Below are 22655 nucleotides of genomic sequence, written 5' to 3'. Positions count from 1 at the left end.
TATGTTATTTGAAGGAGAGATGAAAAGCAAGCATAAACTGAGAAAGGCAGCGGGTAGGACTCACCTGAATAGAGATAAAAAGAAATTTTCAACCATATAGACAGAGATCTGGTAAAAAGCTAAGTTCATATCACTTTATAAGACAGTGTTGTTTTTTAAAAACAGGATTTCAGGGAATAAATAACACTGCTTATCTTTTATTTTTATTTATTTTATTTATTTTTCAAGTTTTTTTTTTTATTAAAAGAAAAATTGTTTTAGTAGGCTCTACACCCAACATGGGGCTTGAACTGATGACCCCAAGATCAAGAATTGCAAATTCTACTGACTGAGCTAGCCAGGCACCCCAACACTTTATTTTTAGGTAATCTCTACACCCAACATGGGATATGAATTCAACCCTGAGATCAAGAGTCACATGCTCCACCAGGCGCCCCCCAAATGGCTAATCTTTTAAAAATGTATTTGTTGCTATTCGTCTTGTGTAGCCCATTTCTACTCTTTAAAAAATTTTTTCCAGTTATCTGTATTTTCTAAGTAAAAATATCAGGGCTTTGTATTATCCTTTCTTCATGAACTACAGCCTATAAAAATGAACAGATAAGTCAATTTGGCAGCTAATTCAGTCTCATAACACAGGTACTTTTATTTAAAATTTAAGATTTTATTTATTTATTTGAGAGAGAGAGAACACAGAAGGAGAGGGGGAAGCAGACTCCCAACTGTGCAAGAAGCCTGATGTGGGGCTCTATCCCAGGACCCGGGGATCATGATTGGAGCTAAAGGCAGATGCTTAACGACTGAGCCACTCAGGTGCCCCAGAACATAAGTACTTTTATTTATTTATTTTTTTTTTTAATTTTTTTTTTTTAAATTTTTATTTATTTATGATAGTCACAGAGAGAGAGAGAGAGAGAGGCAGAGACACAGGCAGAGGGAGAAGCAGGCTCCATGCACCGGGAGCCCGACGTGGGATTCGATCCCGGGTCTCCAGGATCGCGCCCTGGGCCAAAGGCAAGCGCCAAACCGCTGCGCCACCCAGGGGTCCCACATAAGTACTTTTAGTAAAATAATTAAACTACTAAAGTATATTTGTTTCAAATTATAAATCTGCTACAAATATTGCCAAAATAGAGACAATTTAGTCTCCAAAGAAAATACTGTGATCAATTTAGACTATACTGTATACCATCTACAATTTATAGTATACAATGTTAAGTCTGAGAGCTCTTCAAAGTAATTAAAATACATTAAACCAGGGATTTCAAGTCATTAAGTAAAAATTGTTCAAAGATTTCTACAACTGTAAAAAAATCGAAACTGTATGGAAATAGACTTAAAAGCTTACCATATGGGGTGCTGGGTGGCTCAGTCAGTTAAGTATTTGGCTCTTTATTTCAGCTTGGGTCATGATCTCAGGGTTTTGAGATCAAACCGCCTGTCAGGCTCCACACTCAGCACGGACTCGGCTTGGAATCCTCTCCCTCTGCCCGTCCCCTGCTTGTGCATGCACTCTCTCTCTTTCTCAAATAAACTAAAAAACAGTTTTTCATATAATAAAATAGGGTATTTGTGCATGTAAAAATGAACACAATAACTTAAGTACTGAACTAAAATTAGAATGTTCTTTATTCAATATAAAAGTCAAAGAATATGAGGGACTGGCAAACTTAATATGTAGCTTCGACAGTAACCATGGAACTACGGAAAGAGTCCAGATGTCCTTTGACAGATGAATTTATAAAGAAGATGTGGTATAGATACACAATGGAATATTACTCAGCCATCAGGAGAATGAAATCTTGCCATTTGTAACAATGTGGATGAAGCTAGAAAGTATTATGCTTAGTGAAATTAAAGACAAATCCCATATGATTTCACTCATGTGGAATTTAAGAAACAAAACAAATGAACATTTGGGAAGGAAACAAAAGGGAGGCAAACCATAATAGACTTAACTATAGAGAACAAACTAAAGATCGCTGGGGGCGAGGAGCGGGATATGCTAGCGGGTGGTGGGGATTAAGGCAGGCACATGTTGGGATGGGCACTGGGTGTTGTATGTAAGTGATGAATCTCTAAATTCTACTCCTGAAACCAATATTACACTGTAATGTTAACTAGAACTTAAACATTTGAAAAAAATGTAAACATGTACTAGGGCAGTCTATAATTTTTTGCCAGTAATAAATATTATATAGGTCTTCTATAATACAGAAACATTTTTACATGTTCATAAAAAGCAACCCTGAGCAATCCATATACTTTATTTGCCTAAATGTGATGAGGTAGATAATGGATTTTCAAGAAACATCACTCAGTTTTGTCTCCAAATTTCATATATCACAAATTACCAAAACCTTCATTTATTTAAACTCTACATAGCAAGTAATCTTAAGGAAGTTGAGCTACTGAGCTTTTCAAACTTTCATAGAAAGTTAAATGAGATGGTAAGGAGCATATACGTAAAATTTATGTTTTAAAACATGACCATGACCATGTCATGGGACTGCTACTATCCAAACTGTTCTGAACTTGTATCAGTAACAGGATTTAAGATTTAAGTCACTGCAAACTCTCAATGCCTTTTCTAACTTACTGAAGAAGGATTAAGTTAGGGGGCACCTGGGTGGCTCGTGGCTCAGTCGGTTAAGCACCTGCCTTCAGCTCAGGTCATGATCCCGGGGTCTTGGGATTGAGCTCCATGCTCAGTGGGATCCTGCTTCTCACTCTGCTCCTACCCCTGCTCATGCTTTCTCTCTCTCAAATAAAATCTTTTAAAAATATTTTTTATTTTAAAAAAGATTTTATTTATGTATTCATGAGAGACACAGAGAGAGAGGCAGGGACACAGGCAGAGGGAGAAGCAGGCTCTATGCAGGGAGCCCAATATGGGACTTGATCCCAGGACCCCCGGAGTCATGCACTGGGAAGAAGGTAAATGTCCAACTGCTGAGCCACCCAGGCGTCCTGAATCCTTTTTTTTTTTTTTAAGAGAAAGATTAAGTGATGTTCATTAAGTACATTTTATTTCCTCCTATGATTCAAAAATGGTCATTCATGATACTGGAGTAGCACAGACCCTGTTCGCTCTCTTCCCCTTCCAACGTGCCACCAGCTAATGGGTGCCTTCCCCTTCCAATGCGCCACCAGCTAATGGGTGCACCTCTAAGCCTCACTTCTAGGCAGATGTGTTTTCCATGAAGTCAATCGGGCCCTAAGTCACACACAGCTGGCAGAGCCAACAGAGGTGTGGTGTCTTCAGGATCCATTTCTGTTCGTCCTCCTATTATATCAAGCTCTCTCTGGAAAATCAATCCCACTGACTTTATCAGCATTCCTAAACTCTAAGTCTCTGGTACAGAGATGCTGTAAGTTCTCTTTCAATTACTAATTGGAGCTTACAAGAATCAAAGTTTTAAAGGATATATTCTTTGTCCGTCCTTTACCTTGCTTTTGGTGCAGCCTAATAAAAACTGTTAAAACAAGACTTTAACGTGAGCCATTAAGTGCACCAACTGTATTTCACACTTTAGTTTCTGTGGTGGACAGCACTGCTGCATATCCACCATTCATTACCTCCTTCCTTCTTAATAAAGCTATACTTCTATTCAGGAATCCATTCCTCCCGTAAGTAGAGCAAATGATTCAGGGGAAAGACACTGCCGGCTCAGAGGATTAGTCTAAGCCCCTTGTAATAACATCTCCTGTGCCCACAAGCCCCCACGCTCCATTCCCCACTGCCCATCACCAGCAGGGAGATTTAGTTCAGTGACCCAGACTCAGCCCATCAGCACATGGTATTATTCCCCAGGTATTTTCTTAGTACAGGGTTTGCTTTGGGTCTTCAAATGACTCAATGAGACTAAAGGAAGGACTTTTAGCTAATGGTTCTGAAAAGGGTGTTTATCCTTTTCCCCCTAAATGAAAGCAAAGAAGCCTATAACTCGAACTGGCACTGGCAATTCTCTTCTGACCACAAATGCAACCAGCCTTAGGGCTAATAAATTCCCTTATTTTCTGTCACAGATGGCACATGGAAGACCAACAAAAGTCCCTTAATGGACAACTGTCTATTATGACAAATGGTAACTATGAGGGTGGGGGTAGTTCTCGTTCTTCAAATCCTCTTAAGGACCAAATGTCAAAATCTTAGCACTGCCTTAGGTACACTAAGGAAAAAACTTTGTCAGACAAAAGATGTCCCCTTACTGTCTACTCAAAAGACATGTAATGTATTCAAATGTAATTATATCACATATTTTCTAATAGATATTAACTCTCCCACATTCCAAAGTGACTTCAAAACTTTAGCTCCTACCTTCCTCACCATTTCCTCACTCTCAGCTATTAAAGAAAATAGAGCTTCCTTATTTTCCCACTCCCGCCCCCAAACCCACCAGTCTTCTTGTCTTCCCTTTAATCTTTATGTCTGTGAATACTTTCTTCCCGCCCACTGTTTCTCCGGAAGTATTCCCCCATCTCGGTGAGCCAGCTGCTCAAGCGAAAAATTAACAGCCTTGCTTCCTCACTTTCTGTCAGGCCCTCACATCCAATTCTTCCAAAAGGACCACTGGGCTTTACCTTCAAAATATAACCCCTCTTTTTCTTTTTTTAAAAAATCATATTACCACCTCAGATCACGTTAGCTTTAAAAGTTTACTTATTGCCTCTCTCCCTCTTGAGCTGAGGTCTGCAAACTTTTTCTGTAAAGAGTCAGAAACATGGGACGCCCAGGGGGCTCAGTGGTTGAGCCTCTGCCTTCGGTGTGATCCCAGGGTCCTGGAATCCTGACCCACATGGAGCTCCCTGCTCATCACGGAGCCTGTTTCTCCCTCTCCCTCTGCCTGCCATATCTCCCTCTCTCTCTGTTAAATAAATAAAACCTTAAAAAAGTCAGAGTTCTCTATCCTTAAAATCAATTGCAAATGTTTGTGCATAATAAAATCACACATTTCAACTTTGAAAATGTCTCATGTAGATAGATAAATTTAAATATTAATCTACAAGTACATGATGTTAACTGTCAATCACCTGGAAAGCATTTAGAGCATTCTTTTAGGGTCTTGTCTTGGTATCTGGCTTTTAGCATATATTACATTGCAGAATAATCACCATAAACCGAAGGTTAGGTGCAAGTTCTTCAGTTTCAGTTAAGCCAATTTTTGAAATATGAACATTTTCTTTGCATTTGCATCAAGATCTGAAAAGTGCTGCTGGCACTATAGTTTGAGGCCAGAAAATACATTTGCTATAAATGGGATTTGTACTTCTTGTTCTAAAGTTCAATGGCATGAGACCTGTATCATGCACGGTGGCATTACTTGGGATTACAACACTAGCCACCATCAATGAGTTTCTTGTAGGTGTAAGTTTCACTGGAATTGTAACTTCCAGTTGTTACAGTGACTGTAGTTTCCTTGTAATTTCAGGTGGAATTCATTAAGAAACATTACTAAGTCTGTAGCAAAAAACTAATTTTCAAGGCCATTCAGAGACGGACAGCACTACTTTTCTCATTCAGAAAAATTTCAGTCTTGGCTCTGAGCTCCTAAAATTGCAATAATGCTATTACTAAACCACTAAACTGCTGGAGGATAGGACAAGTCAGTATATTCAGCTTCTATTTCTAAAATAAATTCATGGAACTAATGTGGGTTAAATGTATGAGAACAAATGACATTCACTGTTGATTCTCGATGACAAATTGAGGTTGTCTCTAATACATGATACACTGAAATGTTTTCCAAAAACTACCTGTTGATGGATAGCACAACGAATAACCACAGGCTTTAAACACCTCAAATTTCCACCAGCTTTGAACATGTAACCAACTATTCCTTTCTCTGCTCCAGCTCCACATGTATTTCCACCACCATCAGTTGTCATGTATCTTAGCAGATTCCACTTCAGAGTGTCCTGAATTAATGTTTCCTTAACTTCTCTGAAAATATTATCTTTTGAGGTTGTTCATAGAGGCCACGTCTTCAGTCACTTCAAAGGCACAGATTCCTTAAGTTAGCGATATCATATGTCAATGTGTCAGGAACTACGGGAAACCATTCAGCATTATCGGCCTTGTTGGGGGTCTTGTTTTTAATTGACTGAGGCTGTTCCCAATATCCTCAACTCTTTTAGCAACAATTCTTACCAGAAAGCTAATAGTTTTAAACAAGTTTATTTTCTCTGGACACGTGTTCACTGCAATCAAAAATAATTTAATTACTCATAGCCAGTAAACAGCTTCCCTTGAGTAACAAATAAGCCATTCAGAAACTCTGGTTGCAAGCTTATTTTATTTTTTGTTTTTGTCAAGAAATTCTGGTATGATGAGATAATCTCACAAATATTCTTTTAAATTTTTAATTTTTTTCTGACTGTTGGTTTCCTGTGAGCTGGGAATCCTGTGATAAAGCTTAGTGTGAAAATATTAACATATATTGTATTCTCTTAGCACAGCTACCGTGTCAATGCATGACAAACATGTTTACCACGTTAATTGGATAACAATATAATCCACATTTCACTGTGCCTTAAAAGTGTGACTTTCAAAGTCCGCTTTCCCTTTTTGCCTTGTTTTGACCCGATGGATATACACTGGTTAAACAGCAAAACACAAGGCTGTGATGTAGCTTGAAACCTCCCAAGTTATAACGGCATCACTGCACTCTGAGTGTGTCGAGCAGCAGGGCAAAGCAATGAGAGCATCTTGTGTGCCTCTGATGCAGCCTCTCCACACTGCTGGAGCACAAAAAGCTGCCACAAACCACATGGAATGAGTCTGGCTGTGTCTAATAGAACTTTATCTATGGACACTGAAATTTGAATTTCATATAATTTTCATGTGCTCTGAGTTTTTCTTTTTATTTCTCCCAAATGTCTAACTTAGTAAAAACTATACCTAGCTCATGGGCTATACAAAAACAGACAGTGGGCCAGATTTGGCCCAAGGGCTATAGTCTGCCAACCCATGCTCTTGAACATAACCAAGGGAGCAAAAAGATTCCCTGTTGTATCAGATAAATTTGTAGTTTAACAGTTAAATTACAAAATGAAACTTTATCCTGGAGGAGAGAGAGATAGATAAAAATCATGGGGAAATATTTTTGCATTTAACTGCTATTTTTACTATATTATGTAAACTGAAAATTGGGTTGAAAAAGCCTACTGAATACCTAAAAACAATGCACACATTATCTAGCAGCTTTTTAGAGTCACAAAACTATGGTCAGGATCAATAAGAGAAAGTTATTTTTAAATCTTTAAGTGATCTATTGATCTACTGTGCAATAAATGTAATGATATGTAAAAATAACAATTAAAAATTTTGCTTTTAGGCAATACAATCTATTGATTCATATTTAAGATTAATTTACTCCCATTTGCACTCTTAGTAGCTATATGGTATTAGCAAGTGATTACCTACCGTGAAGGATTCTTTCAATAATTAAATAAGTAATACATGTAAAGTACTTACAATAGTGCTGCTGGTATACTAAAAAGGTAAAAGTATATTAGTTTTAAAGATAAACAATTACTATTGTTATTGCAGATAGGGCTCAGTATCATGATGTTAAAATGATGTATTTTTAACTTATAAAAATCCAAAATAGTTTCAAGTTTCTTATGATTCTATAAAAATTTGGGCTATCATTAGTAAACAATATAAGTAGAACAGAAAATGAATTTTCCTTACCTGACATGTCTGCCAAATCACCTAAAATGGAAAAGCAGCAGAAAAATAACCCTCCATAAATAACACAAATACTTAAAAAAGTAAAATTTATAAAAATTCAATTATCACAAAATAATTTTTATATAACATATCATAGTCATATGCAAAATGAATCTTATGTTAAATTGAGTAAACTGTAAGTGAAGCCATTTGCTTCAATTACACATATATTAAAATTTCATGTATAAGATCTTTCAATCTTTGGATAAAAAACTATTTTCTTTGAATTTGATGACTGACTTGAAATTTTATTTTATTTTTTAATATTTTTACTTGAAATTTGAACAACTTAAAGATAATATATTGACATTATTTAAATGATACAACTCTTGTTTTAGTTTACAAAATGCCTTGTTAATAGACTGAAGTTTTAATGCATCTCTGCTTGGTCCTAAGAGTCCAAGATTCTAGCCAAGGGAAAAAAAAGTTTGAATGTAACTGGTAAAATGCCACAAAAGCAAATATTTCCCCTGTGACCTATATGATTTTGAACAAAGAGAACCATAAACATTTTAGGCAGTGTTTTGAGTCTTGCAGGTATTATACAAGCTTGGCAGGCAAACTAACTACTGATTCATTTCTCCGGATTTAGAAGAGAAAAAGTTCCTCACTCTTCGGTCTTCTCTTCAGTCTATCTTATAATTCATTAGCCATCAGTAAAAATTTTCTGTATCTATTCTGTGGAAGAGTATAGCGGGGCAAGACATTGGGCTGCATATATGATCTAAAATTCACCTGGACTTTGACTTGGAAGGACAGAGAGTGGAGGATAATTAGCCATTCCACATTTCATTTTGAAAAGAGTTGCTTTTCAAAATAAAACAAATACAAATACTGAATCATTAAGTTGTACACCTGAAACTACTATGTTACATGTCATTTATATCTGAATAAAAAAAAAAAGGAGAACAGGATCAAAGTTCATGAAAGATTATATTTGTGACCATATTTCTTAATCAAAAGAGAAAACTACAAGGGTGGCCCGAGTGGCTCAGCGGTTTAGCGCCGCTTTCAGCCCAGGGCCTGATCCTGGAGACCCAGGATTGAGTCCTGCATTGGGCTCCCTGCACGGAGCCTGCTTCTCCCTCTGCCTGTGTCTCTGCCTCTCTCTCTTTCTCTGTGTGTCTCTCATGAATAAATAAATAAAATCTTAAAAAAAAAAAGAAAGAGAAAACTACAGCACTATTAAGCAAAATTGCTTAACAAAGGGAGAGAGAGGGAAAGAAAAGGAGCAAAGCTGGGAAATGGAAGAATCTTGCCTTCTAGAATCATATTCATATGCAAATTCCATTTACACAGAGATTTTATCCTTTTTTGGTAAGTTGCTTGGATCTCCAGCATCTAGAATAATGCCTTGTGCATGGTACATGCTCAATAAGTTTGCTGAATAAATGAATTTAACTCAGTAAAAAATAACTCTATGCCAAGAGGCAATAAACTAGGCTCTTTCGTGACCAAAACGGTAATATCATTTCATTTTTTTTGTGCAGAGAAAAAAATAAGACTTTAATTTTTAAAAATTTAGTGCAAAAAAAAGGTCTAGACCTTCTTACACTCAAAGATTAGAATATTTTGTATGTAATGCATGAAGTATCAGTCTATTTCTTTTTAAAAATAGAAAAATTTATAGAAAGAAGGAATACAAGGGTCTTTGTGGTTTATCTGCAGAACTAAGCAACCTAGACAACTTTCTGACTGATCAATTTAGTACTTGTATGAAAAATGAAGATATTAAAAGCATAAATTATCCTTTCCAAGAAGAAAAGGACACCTGGAAATGTGGCTGAGCCACTGAGACCTACACCAAGATCCAGCAAACCCAATGACATCAATCATTTTTACCAAGTACACCAGAGTTACGAAGTTCTGACTGACCAAATCTATTGTGTAGTATTCACAGTGATCACTATTGGCAGATATGTTCTAAACAGACCTACTATCCTATCATTTTGCTTATAGAGTTATGGCTTTTAAGTTTTCTAAAGAGCTAAAGAAGACAGCAAGTGGTTTTAAAACAGTTGACAATTTAGATCAATAGCAAAGAAAGGAAAAAGGCAGAAGGATTTACCAGCATGGGCACTCAGCTTCTCTCTTCTTTCTGGCTCAAGCCAGCTGCCACAGATGTTGTGTCTCTGTCAGTTTACTTACTTCTTGGCTCCCCCTTATTTACCACTTCCTCCTCAAATTCTTCCTTTCTGCTTTATTATTTTTTAAAGATTTTATTTATTTATTCATGAGAGACTCACAGAGAGAGGCAGAGACACAGACAGAGGGAGAAGCAGGCTCCTGCAGGGATGTGGGACTCTATCCCGGACCCCGAGATCACGACCTGAGGTAAAGGCAGGCACTCAACTGCTGAACCACCCAGGCATCCCCTTCCTTTTTGCTTTAAATGCCACATTAGTCCTTTTTGTTGATCAGAAATTTCTGCTAAAGGACTAAGTCCAACTATTTCAATCACCATAACATAGTTCATTCTTAATTCTGCACTGTCTGTACCAACTAAGATAACCAAAGTGAGAGAAAGATACCTGGAAGCAAATAATATTGGAAAACTGGGTGTGTGTGTTTTACATACAAATGCATTTTGAATAATACACAAATATATTTTATTTTTTCCCCTAGGATACTGAATTAATTTGAATAATATAATTACTTAAAATTGTTTCTTTTTAAAATATAGAAACATACCTACTTGGCCAGTTGCCACTATGTTGATAAATTTGGGATGCTGATTTACAGTGAGGCACAGTATATCATCATTATGTTCCTGATAAAAACTCTGGGTCCCTATAAAAAAAAGAATTTGAGAATTAAATCTGAAAACTTTAAGGTGTAACAGTCAAATGCATTTATCCAGAACAATAAACTTCTGTTTAACGTACTTAGTACGTATTTTTTGGGCATCATCATCATCATCATCAGGATGGAAAAATTACTCAAAAGTCTTTAAGTGGATAGAGTCCTGAAAAACATAAACCATGTAACACAAGGCTAAAGGTATCAAGTGCCGCAGAGAGTTAAAGATCCAAATGCTATGGGAATTCTTATCATGGGCATATGGAACTCTCGGACTGACATGACAGACTCTGTTAATGGGAAGGTGGGTGGGGAAGGACATTCCAGGAAGAAAAAAACTTTAAGCAAAGGTCAAAGACAGGAAAGTACTAAGTATGCACATATATGGGCATTTAGCTGAAGAGTAAGGTCAAGAAGAAATGTGAGAAATATGGTTGGAAAGGCAAATTGGAACTAGAATGATAGAGGATTTTGAATGCCAGCCACTGAATTTCATATTTATTCTGCAGTCAGTGGGAAGGTACTCAAGAATTTTGATAAAGAAGTCATGTGATTTATCTAGTAGTACTGATAGTGAAGAGACCTTAGACGTGATCATATAGGATGTATTGAAAGTATGTTTGTGAAAAAAAAAAAAAATGAAAGTATGTTTGTGTAAATACAATGGAGAAGTGGGAAATGAGGTCAGGATGGTAGGTTGTACGTTGGGTCCAGATTACAGAGGGCCATCAACAGTAAGTCCTCCAAAAAGTGAAGCAGCACAAAACAAAACAAAACAATTTAACAATGACATTTACCAGATCTAATAGTTTAAAACCTCTCTTCAAAGTGAAATGTGCTTCATATTTCCCAGAGCTATGAGTTTAGTGAGAACAAACAAGCAATTATATGTGTTGCTGGCTAAGTTTGAAGAAGAGCAAAACTTCCTAGACTGTGAACATGGTACCCCAAACTGGAGAGGACCAATAATGACAAGTGGGAGGTGCCTAGCCTCCTTTCTGCCCGCCCCCCCGCCTCTCTCTCTCTATATCCATCAGAAGGTGATTAATTACAAATCAGAAAATTAAAAATAAAATTACAAGTATAAGCATGAAAGTGTATTTACATATTCCTTTCATGAAAGACATAGAGAGAGAAAGGCAGAGACGTAGGCAGAGGGAGAAGCAGGCTCCAGGCAGGGAACCCGATGTGGGACTCGATTCTGGGACCACAGATCATGCCCTGAACCAGAAGCAGGTGCTCAACCGCTGAGCCACCTAGGCGTCCTACATATTCCTTTCTAAATAATCTTTTCTTATTCTTCTCTATTCTCTTTGAAGGAGATGTGAAACATCAAAGAAGATTATCTAAGTTTTTCTTAAATGACTCAAATTATTAAATTGAAAATCACTACTGATTTCTGTGGGATCTTGGTGAATCCTTTTCTTTAGGAAACCAAAATAGGATTATCATGTTAATGATTAATATTGAGTAGGTATGAGGGATTAGGATTCACATAATCCATTTCTTTACCTATTCAGAGTGAAGCTATCAGAGGAAAAAGCCAGAAATGCTTGGACTAAATATCTGTTTTTACTTCCAACTTTCAGACTTTATGAAGTTTATAATTACATATAAAAAAACAATTCAAAATTAAATAGTGAATGTCACTGGTAGGATTATCACATCATTGGTCATCAAATAATGCTAAGAGAACTTTGTATGCTTTCCAACAATACAATCAGTTAAATAAACATCAAGAAGTATTTTCTCACTTTGAATCAAACAAAGCATCTCCACATAGAGCCACAGGGAAACAGCTTTCTTAATATCTTCCTCGGCTTTCTGAGGCCTCAGTAAGAACATTGCCCACTTCACCTCATTCCCCAGCAATCACTTACCCAACATGCTACTTTTAATCACTACCTAGAAGAGAGAACCGCTACACGATCCATTTTCATGTTAACATTAGGGGAAAATAAAGTTACAAATGGTTTCATTATAAAACATGGTTTCAAGGTATAGTAAACCTTCACTCTAACAGAGACCTATGAGCACTTTGCATTATGAAATCTCCTGCTTTATTATGCTCTCTTAAGATTGTAAATCTGGTTACTTGAAAATTTTTTTTTTGGTTACTTGAAATATTACTAAAAAATTCAACAGTATGAAATACCTTCTGGACTTATGCAATTTAATTATTTATAGCTTTCACAAAGAAATTTAAGATTATAAATAACAAAATTCTAACGTAAAAAAAAGTGGCAGCCGGAAAATCAGAATTTCCTACCTGTAGCAACATTGTGCAGAATTCCAACAGATGCAGTGTGATAAATTATATCATCACCATCATTTAGATAGTGAACATTATTCCTACAGTCTCTTCCTCGATAGCCAAAAACAAGCTCCAACACAAGATCCTATAAAAACAATAAAATCATTATACAACTCCTTATGCCTAAATGTTCACCATTACTTTTATATATAGTACTGGTATCTTCAGTCAAAATGGAGGATGCATTTTGATGTTTTACAAACTTCAAATACAAAATTAAGCTAGATCCACATCTCTGTAATGTGCACTGGAATAGCAGCTGAAACACACTATACTTTTCTACAGAGAGTTATAAAAAGGAAAAGGGAATCACAAAGCCATCTGATTTTAAGAATTTTAATTGGTAGGAGTTAATGCGTTAAACACTGAGATGCTTCCTGCGTCCAAAAGAATAATATTTTGATCTACATTGTTAGTAAAAATATGTAATCTGCATATATAACTCAATATATTATGTACAAGTGCTGTACTCCTGAGGAGCCAAACAGTATACCAGTGTTGGTGTAAAAAACTAAGTACACCGTCTCTGATAACTCATGCTAAAGTGCTAGCAGATAATTCTGCTAGTAGAATAACTGAAAGTGTCCCTTTTCTTTGACCTTGTGAGGCTTTGTTGGGGAATGAGTCCCACAATCTCTGTCGCACAGATTTGTCGCCTTGTTTTTGACCTGATTTAGCGGTTTGCTTGCAGCTGCTGATACTGGAATTAAGTGCCTGGGAGAATGTCCTTCTGCTCAATTGTTGTGGAAAGTTTCTTTGTCGGGAAGTAGAGCCTTCACTGAACTCTACAATGAATATCACATGGGGTATAAACTTCGACTTATAAATTCAAACCTCTAAGTAAGAGACACCGTCAAGGTACCTGTGCTTCTATAAGCCATAGATCATTCACATATATTTACATTCAGAAGTTCTCTGAAGTTCACTTCATGGAAAACTAAAAAAAAGACTAATAAAAAACAAAAAGAAACAAAGGGTATCAATCCAAAACTCAGACTTGACAGTTAAGCAATCAATTTTTACAACCAAACAAAAAAGATTACTCAGGGGCACTTGGCTGGCTCAGTAAGTAGAGCATTTGACTCCACCTTGGGATTCGAGTCCCATGTGGTGTGTACAGATTATTAAAAGATTATTCAGTATGCTTATTTTCATAAAAAACTAATGACAAGATTTGGCTGTCTTACTAGAATGGAATGGGATGAATCCTGAATACATTTTAAGGCACAAGTTAACACTGGGGAGGGGGGCCCGAAACCTCCTTACCTCTATAGGTCTCTTTTTCTTGCCAACATTGTTTGTCTGGAGTTTTTCTGGCCTTGGTGGGGCCCTGCTCACGGGGGGCCTGAAACAGGAAAGTGGGAATGAGGAAAAGCATCCATTACTGGGCACCTTCACTGAGCCTCCCTCACCAAGGCCCACTGGATGGAGATGTCTGACACACCTGCAGGAAAATGAACCCAATCTGTGTTCCTCACTATACCATGCCCTCTTTATCCTGATATCTTCCCAGCAGGAAGGTGGAAAGAAGATATTAGAACTTTTATTCATTTTATCTTCTTTGGTGTATATTTCATAATGTAAATAACACGTTAGCACAAGAGCAGATTATTATTATTTTTTTAAACTATTTTTAAAAAAGATTTTATTTATTTATTCATAGAGACACAGAGAGAGAGAGAGGCAGAGATACAGGCAGAGGGAGAAGCAGGCTCCACACAGAGAGCCCGACATGGGACTCGATCCAGGGTCTCCAGGATCACACCCGGGGCTGCAGGCGGCGCCAAACCGCTGCGCCACCGGGGCTGCCCCAAGGGCAGATTATTTATAAATACACAAATGTTAGTTTAATACACTCAAAACCTTCTTAATGTGATATATTAGAAAAAAGGTAGATTGCTGCTCTAAAGTGTCTACCACAGTATCTTGCACATGGCAAGTATTCAATGTATTCTTCTTGAATTTTGAAAATATTTATATGAACTTTCTATACTGTTGGCAACATAAGTTATATCTAAATTCAGATTTGTACTCATTACTTGTTCCTCTAGGCCCTATACCTTCCCTTCTGCCTGAAGTATCTAGTGAAGTCAATGGCATCACCATTAGTTAGTCAAGCAAAACATTTTACAGTTACATAGTATTATAAACCATACAACACTCTGTAAAAGGTAGCTATTATATTACTTACTATTGCCTTCAACTCCTCTTATCTATTCTATTTACTAAACATTCATCAATTTTGCTGAGAGAATAGCACTCACATCTAGCCCCCTCTTTTTTGTTTCCATTGCTAGTTCAGGATCTATTTGTAATGTCCCATTAGGGGTATATAGTTTCTGTTTTAAATCATTTAAATGTGGAAGCTCTTAAAATGCTTAGGGATAAACTCAACCAAAAAGGTGAAGGACTCTGAAAACTATAAAACACTTATGAAAGAAACTGAAGATGACACAAACAAATGGAAAGATATTCTATACTCATGGATTGAAAGCATTAATATTGTTAAAATGTCCATGCTACCCAAAGCAATCTACAGACTGGATGCAGTTCTTATCAAGATACCAAGAACATTTTCCACAAAACTAGAATAATACTAAAATCTGTATGAAACCACAAACGACCCCCAAATAGCCAAGGCAATCTTGAGAAAGAAAAACAAAGCTCAGGGATCACAATTCCAGATTTCAATCTATATCACAAAGCTATAGTAATCAAAACAATAGGGTACTGGCACAAAAACAGACACACAGATCCATGGAGCAGGATAAAGAACACAGAAATAAACTTATGATTATATGGTCAATTAATTAATCTATGACAAAGGAGGCAAGAATATACAATGGGAAAAAGACCATTTTTCAATAAATGGTGCTGGCAAAAACTATACAGTTACATGTAAAAGAACTGGCCCAATTTTTAACCAATTTCTTTGATATCAGCCATAGCAACATTTTTCTAGATATGTCTCCGTATCTAGCAAACAAAAGCAAAAATAAACCTTGGGACTACACCTAAATAAAAAGCTTTTGCATAGCAAAAAGAACCGTCTACAAAACAAAAAGGCAACTTAATGAACAGGAGAAGACATGTGAAAATGATATATCTGATAAGGGGTTAATATCTAAAATATATAAAGAGTTTATACAATTCAACACGCCCCCCCAAAAAACCCCCACAACAATTCGATTAAAAAATGGACAGAGGCCCTAAATAGACATTTTCTCAAAGAAGACATACAGATGGACAACAGACACATAAAAAGACGTTCAACATCACTAATCAGCAGGGAAATGCAAATCAAAACCCCAGTAAGAAATCACCTTACACTTGTCAGAATGGCTAAAGTAAAAAAAGACAAGAAATAACAAGTGTTGGCAAGAATGTTGGAGAAAAAAGGAATTCTTGTACACTGTTGGTGGGAATGTAAATTAGTACAGCCACTATGGAAAACAGTATGCAAGTTCCTCAAAAAATTAAAAACAGAAATACCATACAATTCAACAATTCCACTATTGGATATTTATACCTCCCTTCATTAGTATGACTACACTAAATCAAAAAGATATATGCACCCCTATGTTTATTGCAGCATTGTTTACAATAGCCAAGATATGGAAGCAACCTAAGTGTCTAGTGATCAATAAATAAGGGACACACACACACACACACACACACACACAAAAACACACATACAACTATTACGCAGCTGTTAGAAAGGATGAGATCTCGCCATTTGTGACAACAACCTAGAGGGTATTATGCTAAGTGAAATAAAACAAATAGCATATGATTTCACTCATATGTGGAATATTAAAAAAACGAATCAACAAACAAAAAGCAGAATCAGGCCTATAAATACAGAGAACAGGGGATCCCTGGGTGGCGCAGCGGTTTGGTGCCTGCCTTTGGCCCAGGGTGCGATCCTGGAGACCCGGGATCAAATTCCATGTCGGGCTCCCGGTACATGAGCCTGCTTCTCCCTCTGCCTATGTCTCTGCCTCTCTCTCTCTCTCTCTCTCTGTGACTATCATAAGTAAATAAATAAAGAATAATAAAAGATTTAAAAAAAAAATAAATACAGAGAACAAACTGATGGTTACCAGAGGGAAGGAGTAGGGATGGGCAAAATAGGTGAAGGGTGGTGGGAAATACAGGCTTCCAGTTATGGAATGAGTAAGTGACAGGAATAAAAGACACACTATAAGGAATATAGTGAATGATATTTTAACAGCATTGTATGGGGACAGAGGTAGCGTTACTATACTTGTAGTGAGCAGAGCATAATGTATAAACTTGCCAAATCACTATGTTGCACGCCTGAAGCTAAAGTAACATTGTGTGCCAACTACACTCAAAAAAAAAAAAAAATTAGAGGCTCTTTTCCTAAAACCATTTAATTAAAAAAACCCACCTTATTTGGTTTATTTTATCTCAGATAACCATTATTCAAATGTTTAATAATCTGAACACCGAATGTAAATCAATCAATCATGCTATCAACTCACTTCAAAGTTTAAGTTAATATTTAATTTGTAACAACTAAAGCAGAAAATAAAATGATTTTGCTGTGGGAAAAAAATCCAAGGTGTGATTAAGTGTATAAAATTAAAGAATGAAAAAATATTTGCATTTTCAAAATGATTTCCAGGTTACACATCTATAACAGTGAATGAAGTGCTCATCTTGAATATGTAATATAAAAGTAGTACATATATTCATACATGATATGAAGTAGTATGTAGAAATAACCACAGCTGGTGACATAAAAATTACATGCACTTACAAGAATATATAAAGAACTCCTCAAATTATTACAGAAGGTTTGGTTTCAAACCTTTTTCATACGCTTTGAATGTCTGTAAGTAATAAATTTAATTTGATTTATAATATGTAACATTTAAAAATGTTTCTCTTAGGGCCTATTTATTTAGAGAGGGAGAGAATCTTAAGCACACTGACCTTGGGGCTTGATCGCACGACCCTGGAGATCGTGACCTGAGCCGAAATCAAGAGTCGGCCACTTAACTAACTAAGCCACCCAGGTGCCCTTCCTTAGGGTCATTTTAAAGAATGAGAGCAGCCTTGGCTTTTCTTCTAAGTCAGTTTTGTTGATGAACTTTATTCAGTGTTATCATCTGACCACTTTAACTGTAACCCAAACAACAAACAGGTAATTTTTATCCATACAAGCCGGTTAAGTGTCTTTTAATTTTTTAAAGATAATTTATATAATAGACATTGTTTAAATAAAGTTACACTATAAAATTATGCAAGCTGAACAAATAAAGTTTTGGTAAAGCAATTACTTATGTAGCAGAAATCCAATAATTAAGATGCCATTTGTTTCAGTGATATTGATTTCAATGGAGGAAAACATGGAAAACCGTGAACAGATGTAAAGAACACTAAGTAACATGGCTCATTAATGGTAAATATGAAAGATGACAAAAATACAAAATTAGGTCTTATAAAGTATAACAAAGAGAGAGGATTACCTGGAACCTCTTTTCAGCAGCAGATAAAAAAGGGAAAAGATTACAACACAGATCTGAATTTAAAACACTAGTAAAATATTTCTGTAATAAAATATTTTTACAAGTTTAATGCAGATAAACCATGCTACAAATATTAAAGGTCTATTGCTTTTATTTATGATTGCATAGAACCCTAAAGTTACTCCATTAATGGCAGGGAAATCAAAAGAAGGTGGAAAAGAAAAATGAGAATTGAACATTTTCTATATTGTAAACTTTAAAGCTTACCATTTGTATTTCTCTACAGTGCACTCTGAATTTCAAACAAAATACTGAAGCTTATCTTTGTTCTTAAGTGTGGTAATAAAATGTTACCAACTTAAAAGGCTGGAAGCACTGGAGATGCTATTAAGGAAACTGTCTAAGGAGGTGTTTCCTAGTCGGCCAGTCAAACCTAGCAGGCAAAGGGAGTTACTCATGATCATGCTAGATTTGGGTTTTGCTAGTAAGGAGGTAACTTAAAAAAAAAACCAAAACAAAACCGTTTAATAACATAACGACCAAAAGAGAATTGGAAGAGATCACCAAAGTCATCTCATCCACCCCCTGCTGAAACCAGGAATTGTCTTTATACGTCTAGAACATCCCTTTGTACCACCTACAACAAATGGTCATCTAAGCTTTACATGAAAACTGCTTATGAAAGAGAAGTCACTTCTCCATAAAGTCACTCATACCCAAGACAGCACATATATCTCCACTTAGCTTTGTTTTCAAACAAGTGACTCCCATTGTAAATTGTCAGAGTCCCTTTAAAAAGTACAGGTCAGTCCAAAATAAGCTACCTCAGATCTGAGGCTAGATTTGAATATTTTATTTGTTAAAATATTTTATTTGTTAAGTCTAAGTAAGATATGTGGGCCTTTTTAAAAGTCACATCACACTCTGGACTCCTATCTTCATACACATCACCCCTGCTTAAAACAAATAATGAATTTCTGCTCTGTACCAAATAAATTAAGGAGTACCTTATATCTGAGTTTCTGTATAATCTGGTTGCATATCTATTTTTTTCATCCTTATCTCCCAGCATTTTCCTAATGGTATCTGTTTTTTTTTTACTTCTACAGTAGACTGGCTTTTTCCACACTGTCCTATTTCAGAAAGTGCCTGAAGCCAATTTTATCTCACTGAAGCTAGTTGTAAAAGTGTCCCAGAGAGTCCTTTCTAGCACATAGTATTTTATTAAACATGCAAATATAATCATTGCCCTATGTTAATGTTTTTAAATGAATGTATAAATGTACATTAAATGAAGCTAGCAGGTTTATAAACTGCATAATTTTTCACTGATAAATATGTTAACTATTTTAATAAGCCTCCGAAAATTAAGGAAAAACTAAACTATCTGGAGTTTGTGAAAAGTCATTTATAAAACCAAACGATCATAATGAAGAGCCTTAGCAGCAAACACATACTGCACATGTAAATGCAACTTTTCTGTAGGACTTATTTTACTTCTAATTCTTTCTTGACAAATATAGTTCCATGTTTCATAGGGAAAAAAATCAGCATTGTAAAATACAATAAAGACCAAAACAGAACAAAGAATAATGGAATAAAATATTTATTTAATGAAACTTACCTTACTACCCCCTGCCTTCGAAAGGAACAAGAGGAAAAAAAGAAACACTGATGATGAATAATTCATGAAAACTGATGAATAAAATGCAGAAATAACAGAAGAAAGGAAAGATCAACAAAATTCCAAGGAAATATAAAAATGACTAAGTTTTATGCTATACTGTTCTGTATAATTTTATTAAAAATATTGTATGTTTGACAACTACTTTAAGTATATAAGATTTGCTACAAAAAGAAAAACATAAAATTATTAAAGTCATTTAGGAAAAAAGGCCCACAGAAGTATCAACCAAGTAGAGTAGTTACCAACATCATTCAAAACCTTTTAAGTGGATGTTTGACAAACATTTGTTTTCACTGTTTACGTTTCATATTTGATAGCAATGATATATTTTATTTAAAATACAAAAACATTTATATAGACCATAATATCTCCTCACAAATATATGCAAAGTTGGTAAAAAGACGTATCTTCATTTTTTTCTCCTTTAATTCTCTCATTTTATGAAAATGAAGACTCCTTTTTTTTTTTTTTTTGAAAATGAAGACTCCTAACTATGAGTCATTTCGGACTCTAGCCTCAGCATTTTCAAAAGAATTCAGCAGAGTTGAAATTGTAGAATACACTGAGAATGTAAAATAATTTCAAAAATAATTTTCAAAATGTTAGCTATAAAAAATACAAGCTAACAGCAAAGATTATGACAGCATCAAGCATTTTTCATAAATAGCAAAATACTTCCATCTGTCAGAATTTGGGTCACTTCATTAATAAGGAAGGAATTTTAAGTGTTTTTACCATGAATGATGGCCTATAGATTAAAATTTGGTCACATTTTCTGATATGCCTAATTTATCTCATAAATGAGAATATTTTTCTAAAAAATTGATATAATAAATGAAACAGATTTATGGGAACGTCTAAAGCTTCTTCCTCCCTATAGTACACTTTTTATTTTTCATTACCTGTGAGATATAACTGAAGTAATTTTAAGCACCATACTGCAATATTCTCATTAGAAACATCCACATTTGCAAAGTTATATGTAGTCCTCTGATTTATAAATATATAGGTATTGTTCACCACTTTGTGGATATTTAACTTCAGAAATTGTTTATTTCCCTCAGGTGACTATTTCATTCCCAGGGAGGGGTGGTAAAGACTAACTACCTAAGTTTTTTATATATATTATATATCATTTTATAAAATACTCCATAAGTTAGTGACAATAAGGCTCATTTGACCTCTAAGGAAACGGAGGCTTGGAGGGAAAGAATAGCTTTTCAAGGTGACACAAGAGGAAAATGATAAAAATTTGTATTTCAATCCATTTGTCTGACTCCCAAAACCACATCCTTTGCACTGTAAGATACTGCCTCCCACCAGATCACTTCAATGTTGAATCTTGATATTTAGATAACGGTTTGGTCAGCTTTCTTAAAATACCTAATTTAATACTTTGCCTCTTTATGCGTGATGACAACGTGGATAATCACCCTCTACTCCCTATCTGTAAGGTGATGCCAAAGCTATTATAATATGAGTACTCATCTGCCAATGGGCACCTGGAAGAGGAGCTATGGAGGCGTCATGACTCAGCACTCCACCTAGAACTTCCGTGGGAACCTGTGTGGCTAGTCAGTTCAGAGACTTTTTAGATCCCTCTTCTGCATCAGGAACATGCACCTCACCCTTCCAACTTCATTCTTTTCCCTGAATGTTAAGCCTATAGGGCAAACTCAAACCCCTCTGCCAGTGTGCTTTCTTAGACTGCCATCTGTAGTTGAGCCCCGCCCCCCGCCCGAGTCTTCAGCACCACCCTCTCTGACTAGATATGCACTCAAACTTCCCACAAACTCTGTTCAAGATGAGTGAACTCCCTTTCATTTTTAACTTTTCCCTCAAATATTCTTACCAGCTTCTCATAAACAAGTTTTCCTCAACACAGCTTCGGAGGTGCCTGCTGTTCTCACCTCCCACTCCTTGGTTCCTCACTGCGGTTTCTAGATAATTTTTCCTTTATTGTTCCTTACAAACTTTTCACTTCTGAAGTCCATGTCATTCACTGATCCATATACCTCTTTATTGTCTTCCATTTTCCCTAATGATTTTAAAACTATCATGTTCACAATTGCTCTCTTGATCTGTCATCTCAGAGACTATTAAAAAGTTCTCTCTCCTTATAAAATTTATGTGGGCATAGCCTTTATTTTTGATGTGCTGCTTCCAGACAAAGAGCAGGGATTCCCATTCTCTAATGGGAGGCTATACTTCAATTTGCCTTTTGGAAAAATTTTTAAATAATGATTTTCTATCCTTGATTAAAGGCACATGGATAAAAATGCCTTTTCAAAATTTAATACTATCTCTGCTCATGTGCTTCCTAAAACATACTTGGAATTGGATTCAAATTTCATTATCTCCTACAACTCTCTCACATTTATTTATAAAAGTTAGCAAATAATATTCCTTGAATCACAGATACTTTGTATATTCCCTAAACTACTTGCAAGAGACAGTGTCACCACCAAAAAGTATTTAAGGATGAACACGTTTTCTAAGAGGTGCTGAGAGCTAGAAAATGCAAGAGTACCACTGCTACTTAGGTTTTACAAAAATACATTCAGTTAAACAATAAATTCAACTTTAATACCAGTATATTTTTCTTCATCTAGTTTTAAACTT

At 35.7% G+C, this 22655-nt stretch overlaps 1 protein-coding gene across 7 annotated transcripts in view; it reads right to left on the bottom strand.

Moving 5' to 3' along the window:
* Positions 1–22655, bottom strand: part of EML5 (EMAP like 5) — a 183838-nt gene that overhangs the window by 13075 nt on the left and 148108 nt on the right. For 5 of the 7 annotated variants that reach the window (XM_041758309.1, XM_041758311.1, XM_041758312.1 and 2 more), the window contains 5 exons: positions 19971–19985; positions 14115–14193; positions 12804–12933; positions 10427–10525; positions 7697–7717 (listed from right to left, as the gene is read on the bottom strand). In XM_041758309.1, coding sequence (XP_041614243.1) covers positions 7697–7717; positions 10427–10525; positions 12804–12933; positions 14115–14193; positions 19971–19985 — 344 coding nt within the window. The remainder of the gene's footprint in view (positions 1–7696; positions 7718–10426; positions 10526–12803; positions 12934–14114; positions 14194–19970; positions 19986–22655) is intronic. The other 2 variants (XM_041758315.1, XM_041758310.1) reach the window with 2 other exon arrangements.

This window comes from Vulpes lagopus, chromosome 6 (assembly GCF_018345385.1).
Source record: "Vulpes lagopus strain Blue_001 chromosome 6, ASM1834538v1, whole genome shotgun sequence".
Lineage (NCBI taxonomy): Eukaryota > Metazoa > Chordata > Mammalia > Carnivora > Canidae > Vulpes > Vulpes lagopus.
This window is presented reverse-complemented; position numbering and strand designations above follow the sequence as displayed.